The 24,136-nt window shown below is 42.2% G+C and overlaps 1 protein-coding gene across 10 annotated transcripts in view; it reads left to right on the top strand.

Moving 5' to 3' along the window:
* The window catches only part of Nckap5 (NCK associated protein 5), an 887,342-nt gene that overhangs the window by 566,150 nt on the left and 297,056 nt on the right, over positions 1-24,136 (top strand). For all 10 annotated transcript variants that reach the window (XM_076941060.1, XM_076941057.1, XM_076941058.1 and 7 more), the window contains one exon: positions 18,399-18,548. In XM_076941060.1, the coding sequence (XP_076797175.1) occupies positions 18,399-18,548 (150 nt within the window). The remainder of the gene's footprint in view (positions 1-18,398; positions 18,549-24,136) is intronic.

The following is a 24,136-nucleotide window of genomic DNA, read 5'->3' as shown; positions in this document are numbered from 1 at the left end:
AACAAACAAACAAAAAGAAACAAAAAAAGTCAAGAGATGCTTCACTGATTAACTCGAGTACATTTGTCTGTGTAAAGATAAATAGAAAGCATCTTGACACTACCTCAGTTAACTCAACAACACTCATTGCTATCCCCGGATCCTAAGATTTCACTTCCCAAGTATTTACCAGAACTGGATTCACTCCTGTGGAATGGGCCTCAGACCCAACCAGTAAGTATATTACTCCAAGTATAATAGTGTTAAACACGTCATTTATGTCATCCCCTCTAAGGCTCAGGAACATTGGGAGATAGCAGAAGGTAGAGGGTGTGTGGGAGGATGTAAGACCCAGAAGGCCTGCAAGGTATCATCTTCTATGCGTGACACAGCCATTGCAATCACAGACTCACAGCACCTGTGGGTGCCCACGCTGGATCTTCTTAAGACTGAGTTCTCAACAGTCAGGCTTGGATGGAGCAAGGGCTCACAGAGCCCCTACCCCTCATTACTGGACTGCTGGCTACTGACAGGTTAAGGGAGAAAGGGAGAGACATTGCCTTCGATTGTGTACCAACTGATGACTCTCTCAGGTGTCAGTGAACAGTTCCAGTGTCATGCTCACACAGATGTTCTGGTAAAACTAACTGGGTCACAAGATGAAAACTAAAGACATGAATCTGGGAAAGGGACAGGTGGGGATGAAGGAGATTAATAGCAGTAGAAAGGCTATAAAAGAGAGTATTAGAGACGGAGTGATGAGAATACATCACATGCGTGTGGAAAATTCTCACAATTAATCAATAAAAAAGACATTTTTCTTTTATTTTTTAAAATCCTTATAGTGATTACTTTTGTCTTAGGGTTTCTGTTACTGTGAAGAGAATCTGTCCACAGCAGCTCTTATAAAGGAAGCATTTAATAGCAGCTGACTTACTGCGCTTTAGTCTGCTTTTTGTCATGACAGAAGAAATAGCAGTACTGGGGTGGACATGGCTCCTGGAGAAGGAGCTGAGTGTTCTACATCTTGATCCACAAGAAGCAGGTGACTGTGTGCCACGCTGGGCATAGCTGGAACATAGATGACTTTAATGCCTACCCCTATAGTGACACACTTTCTCCAGCAAGACATGCCTACTTCAACAAGGCGGTATCTCTTAATAGTGCTACTGCCTATGGCCAAGGAGTCGAGCACATGCCTCTGTGGGGGTCATTCCTATTTAAATCACAATACCATCCATAAGTAACTGCCCACAGAGATGGCTCGTGTCCAGCAAGCTTTCCTGGGACATGTTGCAGATCCTTGTTCCGAAATACCACCTAATGTAGCTCTGTAGGCCACTCATTCCTCAGAGACATGGTATGGAATGTGTTAACTCTCTAGGGCCCAAGAAGAAAAGCACAGCCAAATGATGATTGTTTTAAGTGCAGAGGAAAATATGCATATTGGGAAGAGCACAGAGGATTTTTTGAGAAAAGTCTTATAGGCAGATCTAATCCTAAATATATTATATATTAAGTATTCCAAATCTCGAGTGGGATTCTGAGTATTTATCTTCTTAAATTGAGTTTTATAGGTGATTAAAATCATAGAATTATAAAGCCTGGAGTGTTTTGAGTAGTTCTAGGTTTGTGGATTTTGTTTAACTTGTGTGAGGTATATGAGCTTCTGTCATGGCACACAGACAGAGATCAGATGAAAACCTCAGGCATTGGTCCTGGTCCCCACCCGCCACCATTTCTGAAGTGGGGTCTCTTTACAGTCTTGTGCCGTCTATTCCAGGATAACTAGCCTGTGAGCTTCTAGGGATCTTCCCATTTCTGCTTCCTCCCCCAGTTCCCTGTAGGAACACAGGGTTGCAAATGTTGACATTGCTGTAACCTGGTTTTATTTGTTGGTTTTTCCAACACAAGGTCTCCCACATGTATGACAAGCACTTTTACCCATTAAACCATCCTCCCGCCCCCTGTGTTTATACAGTGCATTCAAAATATGAAGAAGTTGGGCAGAGAAATAAGAAACAACTATCAGACACAGACCTGGACTAAAGCAGAGGGAGAAGGGATACAGATCTCACATGCCTATGTGTTCTCCACTTTAGTGAACTAATGGCTATAAATTTGAACGAGAGGAGAACAGACTTTCAGTTGCCAGTGAGCCAGAGCAGGGATGCAGTTCATTCAGGAGGGAGCTTGTCTAGCATGCAGGGACCTGGATTTGGTCCTCAACACTGTGTAAACCTGCCATACTCCTGTATGTCCAGCACTTGGAAGGCAGAAACAGAAGGAACTCCCTTGATAACATCATGTGGTAGTGGAGGCCACCCTGGTCATATTTAAATATGGCCCTTTCTCCAAACAAATCATTTAAAAACTTGAAGACAGCAAAGCAGTGATTGGTGGGCTTTGAGAAGACTGGCTATATTCCATCAAGTATAATATCAAAACATTATAAATGTATTATAGTATCTTGCCCTCTGCCTTGACATGGGTTTCTTCAGTGCGCCTTGTGGTCCTGGATCAGACACTCAAAGCATCATACTTCAGAAATGGAGTAGCCAAAGGAAGCACTGTCGTAGTGAGATTGAGCTTTGAGGTTAAGTTTTGTAAGGTGTGATTGGATATCCTCACACACATGCTGACCTGTAGGTGTGCATGTGCCTACTCTTTCTTTGATCTCTAGAGTTTTTAATATACGTGTGTGTGTGTGTGTGTGTGTGTGTGTGTGTGTGTGTGTGTGTGTATGTTGTCAGGCTTGGCAGTAAGTCATTTACCCACTAGGCCATCTTATTGGCCCTCACTGACCATTAAGGGAGACATTATGAACTCATTTTGGTGAGCAGTTCCTACTTTTATGCCTTATTCTGGAATTGTGTGGGTATGTTTCTATTTATCATTCATAAAAACCAGAGACAGTCAAACATGTTTTGTCTATTAGGAGAGCCTTCCAAGAAAGTTGGGGTGCAGACATAAACAGATGCTTCAGAATCTTAGCGCCATTCTCTCTATAAGCCACCCAACACAGCATTCGGCTGTTAATGATATCTGCTGCACACATGGGAGCAGTTACAACCCCATGGGCCCTGGAGTCCCAGGTTTCCATGTGCTAACATAGAGAAGAACCATTGCAGAAGCCAGCCTCCGACTTCACTTCAGAAGCCTCAGCCACTGAAGTGTTATGTTTAATAAGCTGTGGGGAAATTTGTCTATCTCTCTGTCGTACCCCTACCATTCCTGTGGCCTGCCATTAAGCACCTCTCATCTTCACTGTCCTGTGAGTACCATTTTCAATGATCAATTTTCTCTTTGTTTTCCTAATTACTGACAAACCTGGGCATGGTAATACACATTTCCCCCAGCACTAGAGTGGAGCAATAGGAAACATCAGAAGTTCAAGGTCGTCTTAAGTCACATAGTAGTAAATGGGAAGACATCCTGGGCTTCACAAGACCCTGTCTCAAAAAAAAAGTTTGCATTGCCATGAGAGGTAGCACTTGAGGGAGAGATAGGACAATCCTTGTGAATTCAAAGCCAGCCTGGACTACATAGGGAATTATAGGCCAGCTGAGGCTATACAATGAAACTCTGCCTCAAAAAGAAATATGTATTAAACCAAATTAGCAATGCCAAAAGCTTTTGGAAAGTGAAGGTCATTTATATCTTGCATTGGGGTTGTTGAACTTTGGATGTCAATTTACCTGCAAAATTCTCTAGAATAAAAGACTTCTGGCCCCACTCCCAGATACCAAGTCACTGGGGCCAGAGTTTGCCAAGGAGTCTGCATCTGAGGCAAGCACTATTTCTCTCCTTCTGCCCTTCCCTCTGTTGACTCCACAGCCAGTTGCAGTTGGCATCAGAAGCCTTGAGCTAAAGATATGTTAGTGATTTGTCATTGTTAGGCAAACCACATACTAAAACATCTGAATTACAAGATGGCCATCAAACTCCAAGGTCATGTGCATCACAGCTTAGTCAGCTCTCACACAGGCTCTCTACAGTGTCTCCTTCCCCTTCTGATAACTGTGCTCAAGTTCATACTCCTGCTTCAGATACCCATCTGTCATCTCATCCTTACCACCACCACATGTGCATACACAAACCCAGAAACAAACACACATATCCATACACAGAGAAGCATGAACACACACGTAGGCTCAGGTACAGAGAGACACAAACTGTACTCACAGATAGGCACACAAAGACAAACAGGCATTATATGCACACATATATTACTTACGTACACCAAGACACATATACACATGCATACACACCCATGTACATAACACACACACACACACACACACACACAAACATACACACATACTTCTCTGCTCAGTAACATTTTACTTTGTTAGCCTGTGGAGAAATTCTGTTGCGTGTACCTTGTTCCAGTTTTGCCCTCCACCTTCATCTTTGGCCCCAATTCCCCCAACTCCTCCAAGTTCCTTTCAGACTCTCCCAGTTAGATACCCACTTCCCACTCTAGCCACCCCTCTCTCTTTCCTTATTACCTCCCCTGTTTATCCAGATCTCAGATCATCAACAGTCCTACACTTGCCACCCAGGTGTATTCAAGTATGACTGTAACATGTTCGTGTGTGCGTGTGTGCGCATGCGTGTGCGTGTGTGTGTGTGTGTGTGTGTGTGTGTGTGTGTGTGTGTGTGTGTGTGTATACAGGTGCTCATACACATGTGTGCACGGAGGTCATGGGTCAGGATTCTTCCTCTATTGCTTACTTCACTTTTTAAAATACAAAGTCCCTCACTGAACCTGGAGCTCACAGATTGTCTAGACTTCCTAGCTGTCAAGCCTCAAGGATTCCCCCTGCCTCTACTGTCCTGTTCCATTGCTGGGATTACAGGAGTGCACCACCCTGCCCAAGTTTTTATGTGGTTACTGGGGACCTGAACTCAGATCCTTATGTTTGCACAGCAAATGCTTTATCAGCTAAGTCATCAAGTCTTATTTATTTTTTTTATACAGTCTTTCACTGGGACTTGGGGACTTCTTTTTTTTTTTATTAGATATTTTATTTACACTTCAGATGCCATGCCCTTTCCCCATCCCCCCCCTTAGAAAACCCCTACCCCATGCCCCCTTTTCCTTTTTGCATTTATACATTTTTTTTAAATAATGTTAATCATAAGCGTTATAAGTTTGGAATTGTTCAATCAGAGGTGTAACCCACTGACCAACCTAGATATAACAACTATCTTTGACTGGTGGAGATACATGAATATCTGCCTCCCTGTCTCCCTCCTCTTTCCCTCTTTCATCACCTAGCTTCTCCTATCCTTCTTCTCCTCCTCTTCTTACTCCTTTTCTTCCTCTCAGTACTCCTCCTACCTTAGCTCCTCCTACACATCACCCTTCCTGTTAAAATAAAATTTTTCTCTCAAAATACAATTAGAGCATAATTATGCCAATTTGTACCAGTGAGGTACTAGATAGTCTTAATACCCAGTCCATCCTTTTGTTGACTAACCAGAACCTCTGTCATCTATCCTAACTAAAACATTTAGTTCTGAACCTGGCTTTAGGATGAATGTCAGCTGCCGACCATCCACTCAAATCTTTTCTCTTACGGTAAATAGCTATAAGTTTTCAACCCCGTCAGAAATCCAGAATGACTGAGTTAACTATAATTGTGGGAAGCACAAAGCATAGCTTCTAAAACTTAGCCAATTTATATAGACCTCTGAACACCTGAAAAGCCCCTATACTACCGAACTTTGGAGCATCAAATCTTCAGCCTTCTGGCCCAGAATCATCTGACAGACCTTGGTGATGCAGGATTATTAAGGACTGATTACTCTGTCTAGGCAGATATAATCAGTCGACTATTCTGCATGTGTGTCCTTTTCTGGACAGTAATTTGTCTGTAGATGGAGAGAGGCAATTCTTGCCTAGTGGCTGTTACCACACAACTGGAGTAACTCCAAGGATGCTCAATTTCTTCTTAGAATCCACGACAGGAAGCTGTCAGGAGCAGACAGGTCTCTAATCAATATGAACATTAATATATAAATATTTGTAGCATCAGTTCTATGGACTTCTGATGTTTTGAAAACCAACTATCTATGTAAGGTAACCTGGACTGTTTTCTGTTAACTCCTCTCAGCTATTTCTAAGTAAAATATGGAAAGCACCCTAACAATAAACTCAAAAATATGAATTTGCTATAGTCCCTTAACTCATAGGTTAACCGTCCCAAATAAGTTAAAAAAGTTAAAAAAGGGCTGGGTCTAGGCCCTGTATTCCTAAAGGTGTTATACAGGCACAATGCCCATGAGCGTATCAATATTCATCTCACTTTTATATTAATAAGGAGCTCGTACCAATGAAAACCTTAAATTTGAGATCAAAGTAAATTTTGTACCATTTAAGAATTTATAACTTCATCTTGATAATAATTATACAGATTTCTACCAGTAGGTTATGGCTATGCAGTAAGTCCTAGCTAATCCTCCCTGTTCCAACAAAACCACTACTTGTCCCTAGAAAGACAGACCATTATTAACCACATTAGTCCCCAAGCTCAGGGAATAGGGGCGCTGACTCTTCTTTAACTTCTTCAAGCTGATTAAGGGCGTTGAGATTTTAGAAGAGGGGTTGGGGGGGGAGAGTAAGTTGATAAGCCTCTGATGCTGTGTCTTCACTGAATCCAGATGGAATTCCAGGACATCAGAGGTTTGGGCAGGTCTGCTCAGTATGCTTGATGAGTAGATACACCAAGGCTGTGTATTCTGCAATATACAATTCTCAGAACAAGTTTTAGTATCAAGAAAAAAAAAATTTCCCACCCCCAGGGGCCTGACATTTTTTTTTAAAGATGTTGGTTCTGAAGACTTTTTTTTTCCCCCGCTTCTTAAAATTGGTTGTAGTATTTACATTTCAGATTTTATCCCCTTAGCCTACTTCCTCCCACCACCCAGAAACCTATCCCATCCCCCTCCTCATGCTTCTACGAGGCAGTGACCACACCTACCCCCCTCACTATCCCCTCCCCGCCCTCACATCCCCCCCCACTGTGTGTTCATTTATTCATTTTTCATTCATTTTTTTTATGGGACCAAGAAACTCCTCTCCCACCTATGTCCGACGGGGCCATCCTCCCCTACATATACCTCTGGAGTCTTGGGTCCCTCCCTATGTGTTCCCAGGCTGGTGGTTTAGACCCTGGGGGGGCTCTGGTTGTTTGGTATTGTTGCTTTCCACCTGGGGTCAATAACCCTTTCTGCTCCTTCAGTCCTCTCACTAAGTTCTCCATTGGGAAACCCCTGATCATATCAGTGGTTAATTGTGAACATTGTCCTCTGAGTGTTTTAGTCTTTGGCTGACCTCTAAGGAGACAGCTATATCATGTTCCTCACATTATGCACTTCCAGGCATCCACAACAGTGTTTAGATTAGGTGGCTGTACATGGGGTGAATACCCAGGTGGAAAGGTCTCCTGATGGCCCCTCCTTCAGTTTCTGTTCCATGTTTTGTTTCCCTATTTGCTCCCTTGAGCATTTTTATTTCTCGTTCTAAGTAGAACTGAGGCATCCCCTCTTGGTCGTCCTTCTTCATGAGCTTCATGTGGTCTGTGGGTTGAGTCTTCGCTAATCCAAGCTTTTGGACTAACATCCGTGGAGATATGTTTGTGTAACTCTCTTCTTTTGGGGTTTTTGGAAGATTACTTTCTTGCTTTTTCTAGGTTGTAGTTTCCCTCCTTGTGTTGGAGTTTTCCACCAATTATTCTTTGAAGTGCTGGATTTGTGTTGAGATACTGTGTAAATTTGGATTTGTCATGGAATATTTTGGTTTCTCCATCAATAATGATTGACAGTTTTGCTGGGTATAGTAGTCTGGGCTGGCATTTGTGTTCTCTTAGGGTCTGTATGATATCGGTCCAGGATCTTCTGGGTTCTATGGTCTCTGGTGAGAAGTCTGGTGTAATTCTTATAGGTCTGCCTTTATATGTTACTTTGCCTTTTTTCCCTTACTGCTTTTAGTATTTTTTCTTTGTTTTGTACATTTGATGTTTTGACTATTATATGGCGGGAAGTATTTCTTTTCTGGTCTAAACTATCTGGAGTTCTGTAAGCTTCTTGTATATTTATGGACATCTCTTTCTTTAGGTTAGGGAAGTTTTCCTCTATAATTTTGTTGAGGATATTTACTGGTCCTTTTAGTTGGGAGTCTTCTCCCTCATCTATACCTATTATCCTTAGGTTTGGTCTTCTCATTGTGTCTTGGATTTCTTGTATATTTTGGGTTAGTAGCTTTTTGTATTTTGCATTTTCTTTGACAGTTGTGTCAATGTTTTCCATGGTATCTTCTGCACATGAGATTCTCTCTTCCATCTCTTGTATTCTGTTGGTGATACTTGTGTCTATGACTCCTGATTTTTTTTTTTTATGTTTTCTATCTCCAGGGTATTGTCCCTTTGTGATTTCTTTATTGTTTCTACTTCCATTTTTAGATCCTGCATGGCTCTGTTTAATTCCTTTTCCCGTTTGGTTGCATTTTCTTGAAATTCCTTAAGGGATTTTTGTGTTTCTTCTTTAAGGGTTTCTATCTGTCTACCAGTGCTCTCCTTAAGTTCTTTGAGAGTGTTATTTATGTCTTTCTTAAAGCCCTCTATCATCATCATGAGAAGTGATTTTAATTCTGATTCCTGCTTTTCTGGTGTGATGGGGTGTTCAGGGCTTGCTCTGATGGGGGAGCTGGGTTCTGATGATGCCATGTAACTTTGGTTTCTGTTGCTTACATTCTTGCTCTTGCCTTTTGCCATCTGGTTAACTCTAGTGCTGCCTGTACTTGCTGTCTCTGACTGAAGCCTGTCTTTCTAGTTATCCAGCTTGTGTCTGATCTCCTAGGGGTCCAGATGTCTCTGTGATCTTTTCCAGCTGCACTGATTACAGTGGTACCTCTAGGATGCCTCAGGATATGGTGCCTCCAAGGTAGTAGTCCAGCTAGGTGACTGTTGTTCTGGGTGCAGTGTCTCCTCTAGAATATCTCAGGATATGTTGTCTGAAGCTCTGAGTTCATTTGTTCCTCTGTGGATCTGGATTGAGTGGACCTTCCAGTATGTCTCAGGTGGAATCTGGGGTCCACACAACAGCAGACCTGCCAGAGGTGTGATCTAGGCCTCAGATCTGAGAACTAGTTTCTAAGACACTGTCCAAGTTAGAGCGCTTGGGATCCCTGCTTCCTCTGGGTTCTTGGAGGTTGGGGACAGAGCTGCCACACAAGATCTGCTTAGTGCTCTGGCCCAGATCGGAAGGAACCAGTGTTCCCGGCCAGGAGTGACTTCCTGGGTCCTTTTGGTTCCCAGTTACTCCCTGTTTAGGGCAGGCCCTGCTGTCTGCTTACCTAAGATACTGCCTGAGTTCGAGCGCCTGGGATCCCTGCTTCCTCTGGGTTCTTGGATGTTGGGGGCAGAGCTGCCACCCAAGATCTGCTCAGTGCTCTGGCACAGACCGGAAGGAACCCGACTTGGGGACTTCTAAAAAGACTAGGATAGTTATCTAGTGAGACTAGGGCACCTGCTTATCTCTTCCCTACATCTGGTATTACAGGTGTGCGCTGCCATGCCCAACTTTCTATGTGTAGTTTAGGGATCAAGCATGGGTCCTCATGCTGGTACAGCCCTGTGCCCTCTAAGCCATAATTCAGCCATCTTGCATTGCTTTCTCTTGAAGCACCTGGAAACCTCCACACACTGTGTACTGAGATTCCTGTGACTCATTTGGATTAGCAACAATCTTATTGCAATGTATGCTCCACCAGAACGGGGACCATGTGTGCCTTATACCTCCATGTCCCGGGCATTCTTTCCAGTGCCTGATTCATTACTGCTCATCAAACATTGACTGGATGGATGGATGGATGGATGGACGGACGGACGGACAGACAGACAGACAGATAGATAGATAGATAGATAGATAGATAGATTGGTGAGTTAATTTAACCAGAAAGTTGGATAACCTCATGGAACATTGGAGTCCTACTGTGGACCTGACTGAAGGAAGCAAATCATTTGAAAGTCAATAAAACTCATTTGAACATCTTAGCAAAGGACTGTATGACAATTTTCCTCCATATGTACATTAATTGTTTTTTTGAGTCAGGGTCTCATTTAGCTCATACTCGGCCCTGTTCTTGCTGCGTAGCTGGGGATAACTTCGCCCTCCTCCCAAGTGTTTGGATTACAGGTATGCACCACCATATCCGGTTTATCAAGTGTTGGAGGTGGTGCCTAGGACTTCGTGTGTGTTAATTGGCTACTTTACCAATCCCACATCCCAGCCCCTCCTCCACATTTACTGAAGCCTCCTACATCATAGGCTGAAGCATCATCTTTCGACTGATGTAGAGCTGAGCTGTCTGCTCCTTGAACTAAATGAGCTCCCGGGACTATGATGCCTCAGAGTTAACCCAAGCAGTGTGGATCTTGTGTTGATTGATACTGTTTTACATAGGCCTGATGAGGCGGAGTGTTCTAGAAGAAAAGAGGAGCGTTCCCTCACCAGTGAATCATCACCTTGCTTACTACTTAGAGAAACGAATGGCTTTGGAGGAAGCTTTATGTACCGACAAGGCAGAATTTGATTTAAACTCTTCCGTGCTAACTGAGCCCCTAAATCTTTACCTTCAGGGGGACGGACTCGTATTTGTTGGCACAAACAAGATCATGGCTCCAGCCATATATGAAATATGTGGGGACCAGCATTGTTTGTGTAGCAACTCCACTTCTGAGGAATTCACGGCTGATTCAAGTCTATAGAAAGGAAAGCAGGTCACCTCTGCAACCACCTCTTCCTCTTCACAGTCTGGTGTCCTCCAAGTGGCCTTGGCTTGCTTTCCTGGCTTGAGTCTGGGAAGTTTGGGGGAAGAAGGTGTTTTGTCTGGAAGTGTAGGTTTCTGATCTCTATCTTGTATTCTTAGCCACAGTTTTTCTGTGTTTCTCTCTATCTCTGTCTCCCTGTCTCTGTGCCTCTTTATCTCTCTCTGTCTCTGACTCTCTGTCTCTCTGTCTTTGTCTCCCTATTTGTCTCTCCCTTTCTCTGTTGCTCTTGGTCTCTGTCTCTTTAGCTGTATCTACTAGTCTCTCTGTCCATGGCTGTCTCTGTGTCTCTCTGTATCCATCTTTCCATCTTTTTCTTTGTCTTTCTCTCTACCTTGTCCTCCTGCCTCTATCTCTCCGTATCTTTTTTTGTTCTTTCTCCTGTGTGTCGCTCTCTGTTTCTTTCTCATGCTTACCCTTTCCTGTCTTCCCCTGGATCTTTAATTGGCAAAGATACTAAATTTCTCCTATTTTGCTGATTGTGTGTTAGTTATACTTCTGATTTTTTTTTTCAAACATTGGCATGCTTTAATGAGTTTAAGATAAATTTAGAAGCCATCCAGCCTGAAACGAACAGCTGTGGACTGCTGATGGGTGCGGCCTCCATTCATTTTCGTTTTGCTTGGCCTTCTCTAGAATGCCCCTTAGATTTGTATTCTTTTTAAAAAATTGTTTAAATTTATTTCTAATGAATTTTTTTGCATTTATTTCTTTATGATGTGTGGCCATGCCTGTGCCATGGCCCATGTATGGAAGTGGAGGACAGCTAGCAGGATCTGCTTTTCTCCTTCCACATGAGGGTCTCAGGAACCCGACTGAGGTTTGCAGGCTTAGCAATAGACACCTCTATCTCCTAAGCCATCTTCCCATCACACAGAAAGGGATCTGAACCATCAAAGCCTGCCCGTAGAGCTGATGCTTTAGGAGTTTCAAAAGTAATATCATTTGTTTAAACACATAGAAAAAAAAAGGAATTTATTGAAAAATACAATTGATCAGACTAAGGGTAAATAACTGGGGTAATGTGCAGGCAAAGGTACCTACCCATAGTGGAATTGTTTGTAGACTGGTGAGGCCATCTTGAGTTTCCCATAGCCCAGCTTTGCTTCCAAATCACTAAGCAGCTAAAGCTAGCATTGAAACCTCCATCTGTGTGTTTTCTCGTGTTCTTTAAAGGGATAGAACTGGTAGGAAATATTTTTTTCATATATGGAATTTATTAAAGTAGCTTACAGATTGTGGTCCAGATAGTCCAGCAATGTCTGTCTCCTGACAGAAAGGCCAAGAATCCTGTAGTCAACAGTCCATGAGGCTAGCTGTTTCAACTGTTCTTCAGTATATCTGGAATCCTGAACAAGTAAGTTCTTATATGAGCAAAGGACTGCCTCAGCAACAGAATAGATGAACTTGTCAGTGAGAGTGAGGGCAAACAGGCAAAAGAACAAAAGCTTTCTTCTTCCATGTTCTTTTATATAGTCTGCCACTAATGTGACCCAGACTGAGGGTAGATCTTCTCACCTCAGGTGAGCTAGAAGATCAAAAACTCAGGTGACAGCAGATGCTGACCAGGATGTGGAGAAAGAGGAACACTCCTCCATTGTTGGTGGGATTACAAGCTGATACAACCACTCTGGAAATCAGTCTGGTGGTTCCTCAGAAAATTGGACATAGCATTATCTGAGGACCCAGCTATACTACTCCTGGGCATATATCCAGTAGATGCTCCAACATATAACAAGGACACATGCTCCACTATGTTCATAGCAGCTTTATTTATAATAGCCAGAAGCTGGAAAGAACCCAGATGTCCTTCAACAGAGGAATGGATGCAGAAAATGTGGTACATTTACACAATGGAGTACTACTCAGCTATAAAAACAATGACTTCATGAAATTCTTAGGCAAATGGATGGAACTAGAAAATATCATCCTGAGTGAGGTAACCCAAAATCAAAAGAACACACATGGCATACACTCACTGATAAGTGGATATTAGCCCAAAAGGTTGCAGTACCTAAGCTATAACTCACAGACCACATGAATCTCATGATGAAGGAAGACCAAACTGTGGGTGCTTCAGTCCTTCTTGGAAAAAGTAACAAAATACTCAAGGGAGCAAATATGGAGACAAAGTGTGGGACAGAAACTGAAGGAGGGGTTGTCTGGAGACTGTTCTACCTGGGTCTCCATCCCATGTGCAATCACCAAAGGTAGACACTGATGTGGATGCCAGGAAGTGCATGCTGACAGGAGCCTGATATTGATCAAGGGGCTCCCAATGGAGGAGTTAGAGAGAAGACTGAAGGAGCTGAAAGGGTTTGTGGCCCCATTGGGAGAGCAACAATACCAACCAACCAGAGCTCCCAGGGTCTAAACCACCAGCCTGGGAGCACATAGGGATGGACCCATGACTCCATCTGTATATGTAGGGGAGGATGGCCTTGTTGGGCATAGATAGGAGAGGAGGTCCTTGGTCCCGTGAAGACTGGATGCCTCAGTGTGGGGGAAATTCAAGAGTGGGGAGGTGGGAGTGGGTGGGTGAGTGGGGGCACATCCTCATAGAAGCTGGAGGAGGGGGGATAGGATAAGGGGTTACTGGGTGTGAGGGGATGAAGAAAAGGAATAACATCTGAAATGTAAATAAATTATCCAATAAAAAAAGGAAAGAAAAGAAAATTCTTCAGAGGTATGCCCAGATGGTCAGGTTTTAGTTGATGTTGGATGTAGCCAAGTTGACAGCCAATATGGGCTATCACAGTCCTCCTTTTTCCCTTCCCACATGCTGGGATTTACAACCAGCTTTAAGTCCTGATGGTAAAAACAGTGATGGAGAACTGAGTGGTGAAGAGGTCTTTCTCAGGGGAGTTACCTTACAGACCTCTTCTCTGCCCTGTGGAATCTGAGGATGTCTGTTCCCTTCCATGCTGCTCCCAGCTCTGGCACACAGAGTATCTGTAGTTCCTCCAGAAGCCCACATTCCCAGCCTGAAGGAGGCACCTACTTTCACCTGCTATGCTGCCATCTAGCTAGGGAGTTCTCTTTCCTTCCCTGCCCTGCTTCCTCTTCATTCCCTTTTCTCTTGTCACTGAGCTTGGCCACAGGCAATAAGGGAACCATTTTCATCATCAGGTTCCTTAACCACCTTCTCACCAGGAAAGGGAAAGCCCACTCTCCTTTATCCTGTCCTTATCCTTACTGCTGAGTGTGTTGGTACACTGTGTCTTGAGTTGTTGAATTCTGACTATTTTAACTTTGGAAGAGACATTCAGTTCACCCGGAACTTTACATATGAGGTAAACCGAAATCAGATGCTTGAGAGATTGGTCCAGCAAGACTTGGTGCTTAGTTCATAAATACTAAAGCATTATCAGTCCTACAAAGGAAGAATTTTGAGATCTGTGTGAAACTGCACATTGAATCCAGGGCTTCTGATGGACCACCCATGACCATCTGATCTACCATAGGAGATGCTATTGGTAAGCTCCAAATGCACACCTTTCAGTGTCCCTAATGACTGCCCATCATTGCTATACAAGGGCTTCCCAACTGGTCTAACTGCTAACAATTCTAAGTGCTGCACCATGCTTCACAGCATTTCCCATGGCTGCAGTTAGAATGGTGCTCTCCTTACTTGGCCTCCACTTCCATTTGGTCCAAGGAGAAGCAAGGTGAATTGATTTCCATTGCTTGTAAGACTCCTTTGTCTAGTTCTTTATGATCTCGTACGTACGTGTGTGTGTGTGTGTGTGTGTGTGTGTGTGTGTGTGTGTGTGTGTCTGTGTGTTTGTGCAGGTACATATGTATGTATAACTGTGCATACACACATGTACATGTTGTTGTAGAAGCCAGAAATAAACCTTGATTGTCATCCCTCAAGTCCTATCTATCATGGTTGTCTTCTTTGTGTTTGTTTTTGAGACAGGTCACTGACTGGCATGGGATTTGCCATGTAAGGCAAACTGTCTTGCCCCCAGTGAGCCACAAGTATCTTCCAGTCTCCATGAGCCAAGGGTTGGGATTATACATCTACACCACCATGACTAGCTTTTGTTTTACAGGTTAAGCTATCAAACACTGGCGAGGGTTTTGTTTATTTTATTGTTGTTGTTTACTTATTTTTATTATTTGAGAATTGTTTGATAATTTTAGTGTTTGTTGAAATCCCATCTCCCCTAGTCCCTCCCTGTTCTTCCCACCACTTTCCCTTTCCAAACGTCATATAATTGTCTGTATTCTTAAGACCCACTGAGGACACTTGGTGATTCCAGGATGGGAATGGGCATAAGGTATCTCCTGGAGGGAGCATAGTCAGCCTCTCAGGGGACATATCCCTGAAGAAACTCTCACTCTCTTACCAGCCATTAGTTATCAGTGACTCTTCAGCCTTCCTCCTCTGTCCAGGGTGGGATTTAGTCTGGCTTGATCTTATGTAGGTCCATTGCATGCCGCCATAGCCTCTGTGCTTTTTGGCATGTGTTCTAGGAATCAACCACACACAGGTCTTCATGATTACAAGGCAAGCCTTTTACTTACTAAGTTACCCCAAGCCCTGGCTTTCTTTCCTGTTCACCTTACTGTCACGTCTCTTTGGATCCAGCACAGAGGCCCTCTCTCTTTTGCCCACAAGGAGAATGTGTCCTCCTCTCATTTGGTTCAGTGTTTCTTCGCTTGGAGTATCTCTTCTGTCCCCCAGAGCCCACCCTTCTCATCATTTGGTAGTCACACAGAAAGATGACTGCTCTGGTAGTTCCATTCCAATGTCACTGAATCTCATCCTGTACTGTCCCTAATTATATCCCAACCCATCAGAGCGCTCTGTTGGATCTGTGTTTTCATAGCACTTGCCACTGGCAACAGTTATGTAACCCAAACAGTTGGCTTGCCATTTGTCATGTTTCCCAACATTAACTGTAATTTCATTAATTGTAAAGACTTGGTTCTGTTTTTCCTATCTTGTGCACCTGGATGGATCAATAAATGGCTTATGGTGTTTAAAAAAAAAAAAACAAAAACAAACAAACAAATCCCTAAAACCTTTGTGTGCTGAGTGCAAAAAAAAAAAAAAAAAAAAAAAAAAAAAAAGGTCATAGATAAAACTATATTCAGAAATCTTCACAAAACAAACTAGCATGGATCAACCTCCTGGTGAAGCGTTTTATATATATGGATGTTATACATATAGACATATATACTTTATATGCATATGCACTATAAGGTACACTTGCTTACATATTTAACATATTTAAAATATGTTAAAGTTCAATGGATCCTTCGAAGTACCTTGTTGAATGCAGTTTGAGAGCTCGTGACTCCCCTGATACTGTTTCCTTCTATGTAGATAACATGAGTTCCTTAAAGGTAAGGATTATCATGTTTTGCTTTGGTATTTGCAGATGATCTTAACTTAGTACTAAATATAAAGAAGTCGGACAGTAATGGATAATCCGGTTTAGGCCAAGTGCTTGGCAGCCTGCTATACCAGAGCCTAAAGATTCTACGATGCGTTTGGGAGTTAAGTAGTGTGCTAGATGGTTTTACCTGGGGTGTGATTCAGGGGCCTTGGTGTTACACAACAGATGGAATATTGCTCATATGATGCTCTCTTTTTTCCTTTTGAATAACTGTGTGGTGTGTGTCTTTGTTTGTATGTGCATAAATGCATACGCAGCTGAGGAGGCAAAAGACACCTTGCAGTGTTGGTCCTCAGCTTTCTCCTTGCTTGGGATAGGATCTCTTGTTGATTGCCGTGTATTAGCATGGCTTGGTGGCCTGTATGCTTCTCTGGATTCTCCTGTCTCTGTCTCCTGTCTCACCATAGGAATGATGGTAATATAAACACCCAAGATTGTAGTTGGATTTAACGTAATTTATGGGGGATTAGAGCTCAGAGCCCCCACTTGGACAGCAAGCACTTTTACCCAATCAGCCATCTCTGTCATATGATGTTCTCTTGATATTTATTTTTCCCTTGAAAGCAAGAGCTAAGAAAAAGTCTCAAATTAACACTTCGCAACTTCCAAAAAGCTGTCAGAGATACCGTTGAGTGTGGAGCTTCCAATAGGGAGGCAGGATAAGACAACAACATTTTATGTCTGCCTCAAGGCTGTACAACAAATCCTGAAGTGTTAGAAAGGAGACACAGGGGTCCTTAGAAATTAGGTTATTCCTGGCTGAAGTAACTGTTTTAAGCATGAAGTTCTACCTGGCTGGAGAGACAGCTCACCAGGACATGCACTTGCTCTGCAAACATAAAGACCCAAGTTCATATCCCAAAAGCCCATGTAAATGCCATATAGACATGCAGATCTGCCTAAAATCGCAGCCTTGAAAGGCAGAGACAAGGGATCCCCAGATCAAATGGTTATAGAGACTAGCCATATGGATAACCTGATTCTGCCTGAGAGATACTGCCTTAATGAATAAGGTAAATGAACAATACAGAATGATTTCCACCATCAGCCTGTGTCTTTTACATACATACATTTATCTATGCATACATGCATTTACACATGCATACATGTATACATGTGTACCACACACTTATCTGCCCACACACACATGCAAAAACATACATATATACATGCATATCATACTCAAATAAAAACTGAGTAAAAAATCTGAAATTACCATTTTAATATTTTATGATATTTATTTTTCCTTACATTAATTAATCTGTTATATGTCCATTGAATTTTATGATCCTCTTTGCCTTTCACAAGTGAAGGTGTCAAGACAGTTGAATTTTTCTTCGTTTGAAGCATAGCTGGATTGTATTGTGTTAATACAAACAGATTAGCCAAATGTTTGCGTCTGAAGCTTTACCTCTGTAGATTCTCCCACTGGGAAGATAACGTTCATACTCAGATATGGTTTCCTGATGGCTTTACTTTATCAGAGTTTGGGGGGGGGAACAAAACATAACAATAAAAAAAAAAAAAAAAAAAAAAAAAAAAAAGCTTGTAGGGGTTAGAAAACAGTACAATTCTCTATCTCCTGCGTGAGATATGTTCCGGCCCGAGGGCCCTCGTCATTAAACCTCCTCTGCAATTGCAAAAAAAAAAAAAAAAAAAAAAAAAAAGAAAGAAAAAAAGAAAAAGAAAAAAGAAAAAGAAAGAAAGAAAACAGTACAATTAATAAAGTTTTTATGGTTTAACTTGATTTGCCAGCATGAGGACCTGAGTTCAGTCCACAGATCCCGTGTAAAGTGCTTATACGTGGTGTTGCTTGTAATCCCAACACTGGGGATGTGAGAAAAGACAGAACACTGGGGCTTTTTATCAGCTAGCCTTGCTTACTAGGTGGAGTTTTAGATTGGTGAGAGTTCTTGTCTCAAAAAAAGTTATGGGCCTTCTTCATACATGCACATACATGTGCATGTGTGTATACATGTGAACCCTTGCATGTGCGCATATTCCAAAGACAGAATAAAAATCTACAGTGCTTACTAAACACTGTTCACCTTGCTGACTAAATCTGTCTCTACCTCAGCCCAAGAGTGGTCCAGAGTTCTCCGGCTTTAGACTAGCTGCATTCCAGCTGTAGATTAGGGAAAACTGTGATTTTTTTTTTTCTTTCTGGTTTCAGGAAAGAGTATCTGAAGAAGAGAGAAAAGAGCAAGCAGCACTGGGTGATCTCCATGTAGCAGCTGATGAGGACTCTAGAAGTGAGCACAGCAGTGTGGAGGAGGGGAAAGAAGACAGCAGACTGCTCCTGAAGAGACTGAAGGCTCTGGAGGTAAGCCACCCCGCCATCCACCCACTGAGAGGAAAACCTGCAGCCTTGGGCACTGATTGGGAGTCCACGTCTTCCTCTCTTGGTTCTCCCAGACTGATACATTCGCCCGTCAGGCACTGGAATGCTTTCCTCAAGAGTGGGCACAGTTAAAATTCTCTGCACTGGAAAGGTTTTGACCTGGTAAGCCCAGCTGCACTGCCTTCAAAGAGAAAGAGAGCAGAATAGCTCACTTCTAATCATAGTCTCTAAAATTACAAGCACTTCAGGCAGGGGCCATAGAATATTTGACTCTCTTCCCCTAATGCCTCATAACATGGATACATGGGGTGAATGAAGACGCATAAGATCCAATAGTATATACAATGGTGGTGAAAGGTGTCTATATGCTTACATACAGATTTTAATGATATTTTTGATAGATACATTTCATTTGGAAATAAGGCAAGTGTAGATATTGACAGGTAAGATACATGCAGAGAGAACCAGCACCAAGGTAAGGGGGTCTTTGATGGAGACCTCAGTGCCCCCACAGCTCTCCAACACAGAGAGAAAGCTCCAGATGGTCTACCTCAGAGGCATTTACATCAGTGTAACTGTTCATTCATCAGTCTTCCTACCTGTCGTCAGAGAACTTCTTGCTTACTTGTTCTTGTTTGAGTATTTGACACTCTAGATATTTGAGATACTTGAGTCTTAAGTGAAGATATTAACTTGGCGTATCCCAGAGGCTCATTTGGAAAGAGAGTCTAAATGTGGGGTTGTGTAAATCTGGTTGGACTTGGATATGTTTATGAACTGTCTTGATTTCCTTTGTTAATCTAGAAAGATTCAGTCTACTATGAGCAGCACAATTCCCTAGACAGGAGGTCCTGAATGGTCTAAGAGTGGGGAGAGAGAGAAACAGAGGGAGGGAGGGAGGGAGGGAGGGAGGGAGGGAGGGAGGGAGGGAGGGAGGGAGGGAGGGAGGGAGGGAGAGAGAAAGAGAGAAAGAGAGAAAGAGAGAAAGAGAGAAAGAGAGAAAGAGAGAAAGAGAGAAAGAGATAGAGAGCGCTAGCTGATTATAGGGCATACAAACATTCTCTCTCTGTTCTTGACTCTGGGTGTGACTAGATGTCCCATGCCCTTTCCACTGTGATGCCCCCACAATTATGGAACATAACCTAGAACTATAAGTTATAAATCCTTTCTTTTCTAAGATTTGCTCTTTATCTGGCTATTTTATCTCAGAATAGGAAATAAAATTAGAACATACATCTCCTAAATATACAGACCTGCCTAGGGATGTAGCTTGGTTAGTAATAAGCTTGTCTATCATGCTGGTAGCTCTAAGTTCTGTCCCTAGTATTATAAAAACTTAGACAGGGTAGTATAGACCTAAAATCTCAGCACCCAGAAATTGAGGCAGGAAGATAAGGAATTCAGGACCATCTTTGATTACAAAGTTCCAGGATTACCTGGGTCACATGAGAACGAGCTACAGAAGATAACAAAACAAAAAACAAAGGAACAATAAACTAAAACATAGTTCTGCTGTAGGGTCCACAAAATCTGGAATACTTTTATAGTCTGCAGAACGAGGATGAGGAACATGTGGCCTTGCTCTCTGCTTACTGTCCACAGCCCTGCCTCTGAGCTCTGGTATCCTTTAGAGAGAGCGCTGACCTTTATTAGATTCTTACTTCCTTAAAGCAATGAACACTTGAGCCAGATTCTCAGCATCTTGTTTGACTCCTTTGGAAACTTCAGTTACCCAATCTCTGTTTTTCTATCCTTGCTTGAATATAATAATAGTACACAACCTTACTGAAAAGCAATGAGATTAAACCTCTTATTATGTCTACAATTTCCTTATACTTGGTTCCATCTATGTTTCAGTTTTATCTCTGTTGCTGTGATAAAAATACCCTGGTGTAAAAGCAACTGAAGGCGTTTGTTTCAGCTTACAACCCCAGGTATCAGGTCGTCATTCCTGGACAGTCAAGGCAGGACCTTCAAACAGCTAGTCTGCACCTTCTGGAGCAGAGAGAAATGAACATATACATGCTTGCTCCTTGTCTCCTTGTTTGTGCTCAAATCGATGTCTCTATTTATATGCAGTCTAGAGACTTAGACCAGGGAATGGTGACACCCAAAGTGAGCTGGGTCTTTCTACATCAATTAATATTACTAATGAAGACAGTCCATGTCCACGGGCCATGCCAATCCAGGTAATTCCTCACTGAGACTCTTACAGGTAATTCTAGGTTGGGTTTGGTTGACACTTGAAGCTAACTGCAGCCTGTACTCATCTGTTCCAAGGCTGTTACTCATTCCTCAGTCATGTGCTTCCTGTTCATCTGAACAGAATAACTAATACAAAACTATGATTGAAAAGTGATACTCCACACAGACATTCTTGAAAACAGATGGGTGGACAAATGTTTTTAGATCCGAGGCAGAAAAGCCATTGGGTATGGAAAACATCTGGTTCCCTTGGAGAAAGGGGAAGGAAGGGATCACCTGTGTCCCCGGGGGTTTCATAACTTGGTAGGTTTTTTTAATAGACTTAGGAAACATTTTTAGGGGAACAGAAGATTCCAAGAGAGTATTGAAAAACCCCGCATGAACTAGAGTCAACTGGAGTGAGTTGTTATTAGACATACCTCAGTTGTTAATTCTCACTTAATGATTACCATGAAGTTGTTCTTATTTCAACTCATTGTCAGGAGAACATTGTGAAGGATATTTTATTTAATCAACCTAAGAGGTGTTTAAAAAGGTCTTTGGCATCAAATGTTCTTAAATTTTAGGGTATATACATATTTACATTATTTCCCCTTCCAAGAGAGTATTACATATTGGGCAACAGCTCTTATCCAATATTATTTGGATGTAATAACTAACATCTTGTAGTGACATTAATCCACATAGTTTCAAGTCACAAGTTATTTTATTTTTTAAATTGGACTGCTGTTACAGAGGAGTCATTGTTTATTTTTAAATTCTTGCTCTCATATCTGTTTAACTCACTACTTGCTCCCTGAGTTCACTCTCTTATTTTGTGAGGATTCTGTGATTTTATTAAAAACATATTTATTTATTTTGTGTGTGAAGGTGCAGAAGAACAATGCATATATCTAGGTCAGAGGATAGCCTGTGAGAGTTGGTTTTCTACTTCTGCCATGTTGGTTGTGGGAAATTAATTCAGATTGTCAAGCTTGGAGGCAAGAACTCTCAACTGCTGAGCCATCTCACCATCTCATGGACCATCCTCCATTATTTTGTTAATGGTATGAATTCAAGTGGAGGGGATTATGCTAGGGTCTTAGCTAGTGCAGCTTTGCAATGTCTGTAAGGTTGCTTTGATTGCTTGCTACTCTTGGCTCTATCTTCAGAAAGATGGCATTGCAGGTATGCACCACACCCAGGTCTGTTACTATAAGATGGATTTATCTTTTATTTACATGTAATCAGGTTTTATATGAATTTCATATACTGTAGAATTGTGATTATTTCATATGTGTATCGAGACACTTGCATAGGTTAAAAATTGTTGTGGCTAACTAACTACTTCATTTTTCTAGAGGCAGCCACTGACACCTATGTAGATTGCAGCATTTTAACTAAATTTTCTTTGTAAAGTCTATAGGAAAATGTTCCTAAAGGGATCTGGATATCATGCAAATAGTTTTTAGTGTTGTTCAGCAAAACTTTCAGGCAGCAAAGAGTATTTTCTACCAATGTGCTTTCCAAGCAAACATATTTATATGTTCTAATGTCTTGGCCCTGTTAGGAGAGAAAGCAGAGGTGACAGAAGGCAGACTCTCCTGGGCAAGTGAGATGGCTTAGGGGTTTTCTGCCAAGTATGAGGATCTGAGTTTTATCCCTGACACACACATGGCAGGAGAGACACAGTCTCTCTGGCTGTTCTCAGACTTCCATCCTGGTGCCATGGTTTAGATATGACATGACATGACACACAGAGACACACAGACAGAGACAGACAGACAAACAGACCCATACATACAAAAGCAAGAAAGAGAGAGAGGAAGAGAAAGACAGACAGACAGACCAAGCTACCCAAACAAGTTCCAATGAAGTAGACTCAGAATCCTAGTGTTACATTCTTGACTGGTGTGATCCTCCTTAGGTTCTGAGACAGGCCACCTCACTGAACCTAGAGCTCATCGATTCAGCTGAGCTGGCTGGCCAGCAAGCCCCCAGGGAGGCTCCTGTCTCCACCTTCCCTGCACTGGAACTACAGATATGAGGCACCAAGTCAGGCTATTTTAGTGAGTTCTGGGGATTGAACTCAAGTCTTCATGGCATAGCAAGCACTTTTCAAACAGAGTCATCTCAACAGCCAAAGGACTGCTTTCTTTACATGGGGGAGAAACACACCAAACCTTCTGAATTACACTGCTGTGCCACAGTCATGGCAAGATTGATCTTTCAACCCTACTCTGTGACACTGATTGCAGGATTCTTCTCAACTTACCTCTGGAGTACTTTGACTGCATCTGGGACCTAGCCCAGTCTCTTCTTGGAGTATTTGACTCAGCCTCTGTTTTTTTTATTTTTCTGGTATGTTTCTTGCTATGTGTGATTTTCTGGTCCACAGGTTCCTTGCTGCAGCACCAGCAGCCCTTTTCAGTGCTCTAGACAAACCTGACACAAGATTACACATCAAGATAGACATTCCCATACTTCTTCTCACAGCCTCTGATTCCCAGACTCCAGCCAGGAACAGAGTCAATCTGAGAACATTAAAGAGTTCTGAGCCTCCAGGAAAGTGCTGGTCTCTCAGCTGTAGCATCAAGCTTAGAAGAATGTGGCCTCTCATGGGAATGATTTATTTTGTGCAGAAAAGTATGGCAATTAAATATGTTAAGGTGAATAACAGCCTTTTTCTAACCAATTATACCTTTCTGTGAAAGTTTGACAATTAAAGTGCTAAGCATAGGTTTTTGTTAATACGTGATTCTGTTTAAAATTGGGTAGTTTAAAATAGTCAAACCTGGAGGTACATCACTGTTATTTATGGAACTCATACAGAATATCTATGCACTGAATATTCTCTATCGGCCAAATACTGTTCCCAGCTCTAGGGAGGGTCAGAGCTTATGATTATCGCCTCAGTGGACAGAAACAGGAAGCGCATGCTTAAATACCAAGAAAATTAATTGACAGATCGATTAAGTGGCTACAAATGTGAAAAATAAGTGATACCATAGGAATGAGTGTGAAATAGCTAGGGTGAGAGACAGTTAGCTTCCAAGGAATCCTATATTATCAGACCCCTAACGTAAATATGAACAATAAACAGGAGACGGCTCTGTGGGTATCTGGAAGATGAATATGGCAGAAGGAAGCACCTGTAAGGATGCAGAAAGCTTGTGACTTTACAGGGACATAAGTCAGACCCATGTCCTAATGGGTGATGGCTAGGAATTCCTATAGATTTCACTGCAGAATTTTTTTCTTGGTCTTACAGCGTTGCACAGGGAACCATGGAATTGAGGGTCTCAGTCTCATGAGCTCTTCTATGCCCACTTCATTTTCTAGTCTCCATTCCTTAGGAAATTCCAAGTGGACTTTCTTTTTTATTG

This window comes from Arvicanthis niloticus, chromosome 10, assembly GCF_011762505.2.
Source record: "Arvicanthis niloticus isolate mArvNil1 chromosome 10, mArvNil1.pat.X, whole genome shotgun sequence".
NCBI lineage: Eukaryota > Metazoa > Chordata > Mammalia > Rodentia > Muridae > Arvicanthis > Arvicanthis niloticus.
This window is presented reverse-complemented; position numbering and strand designations above follow the sequence as displayed.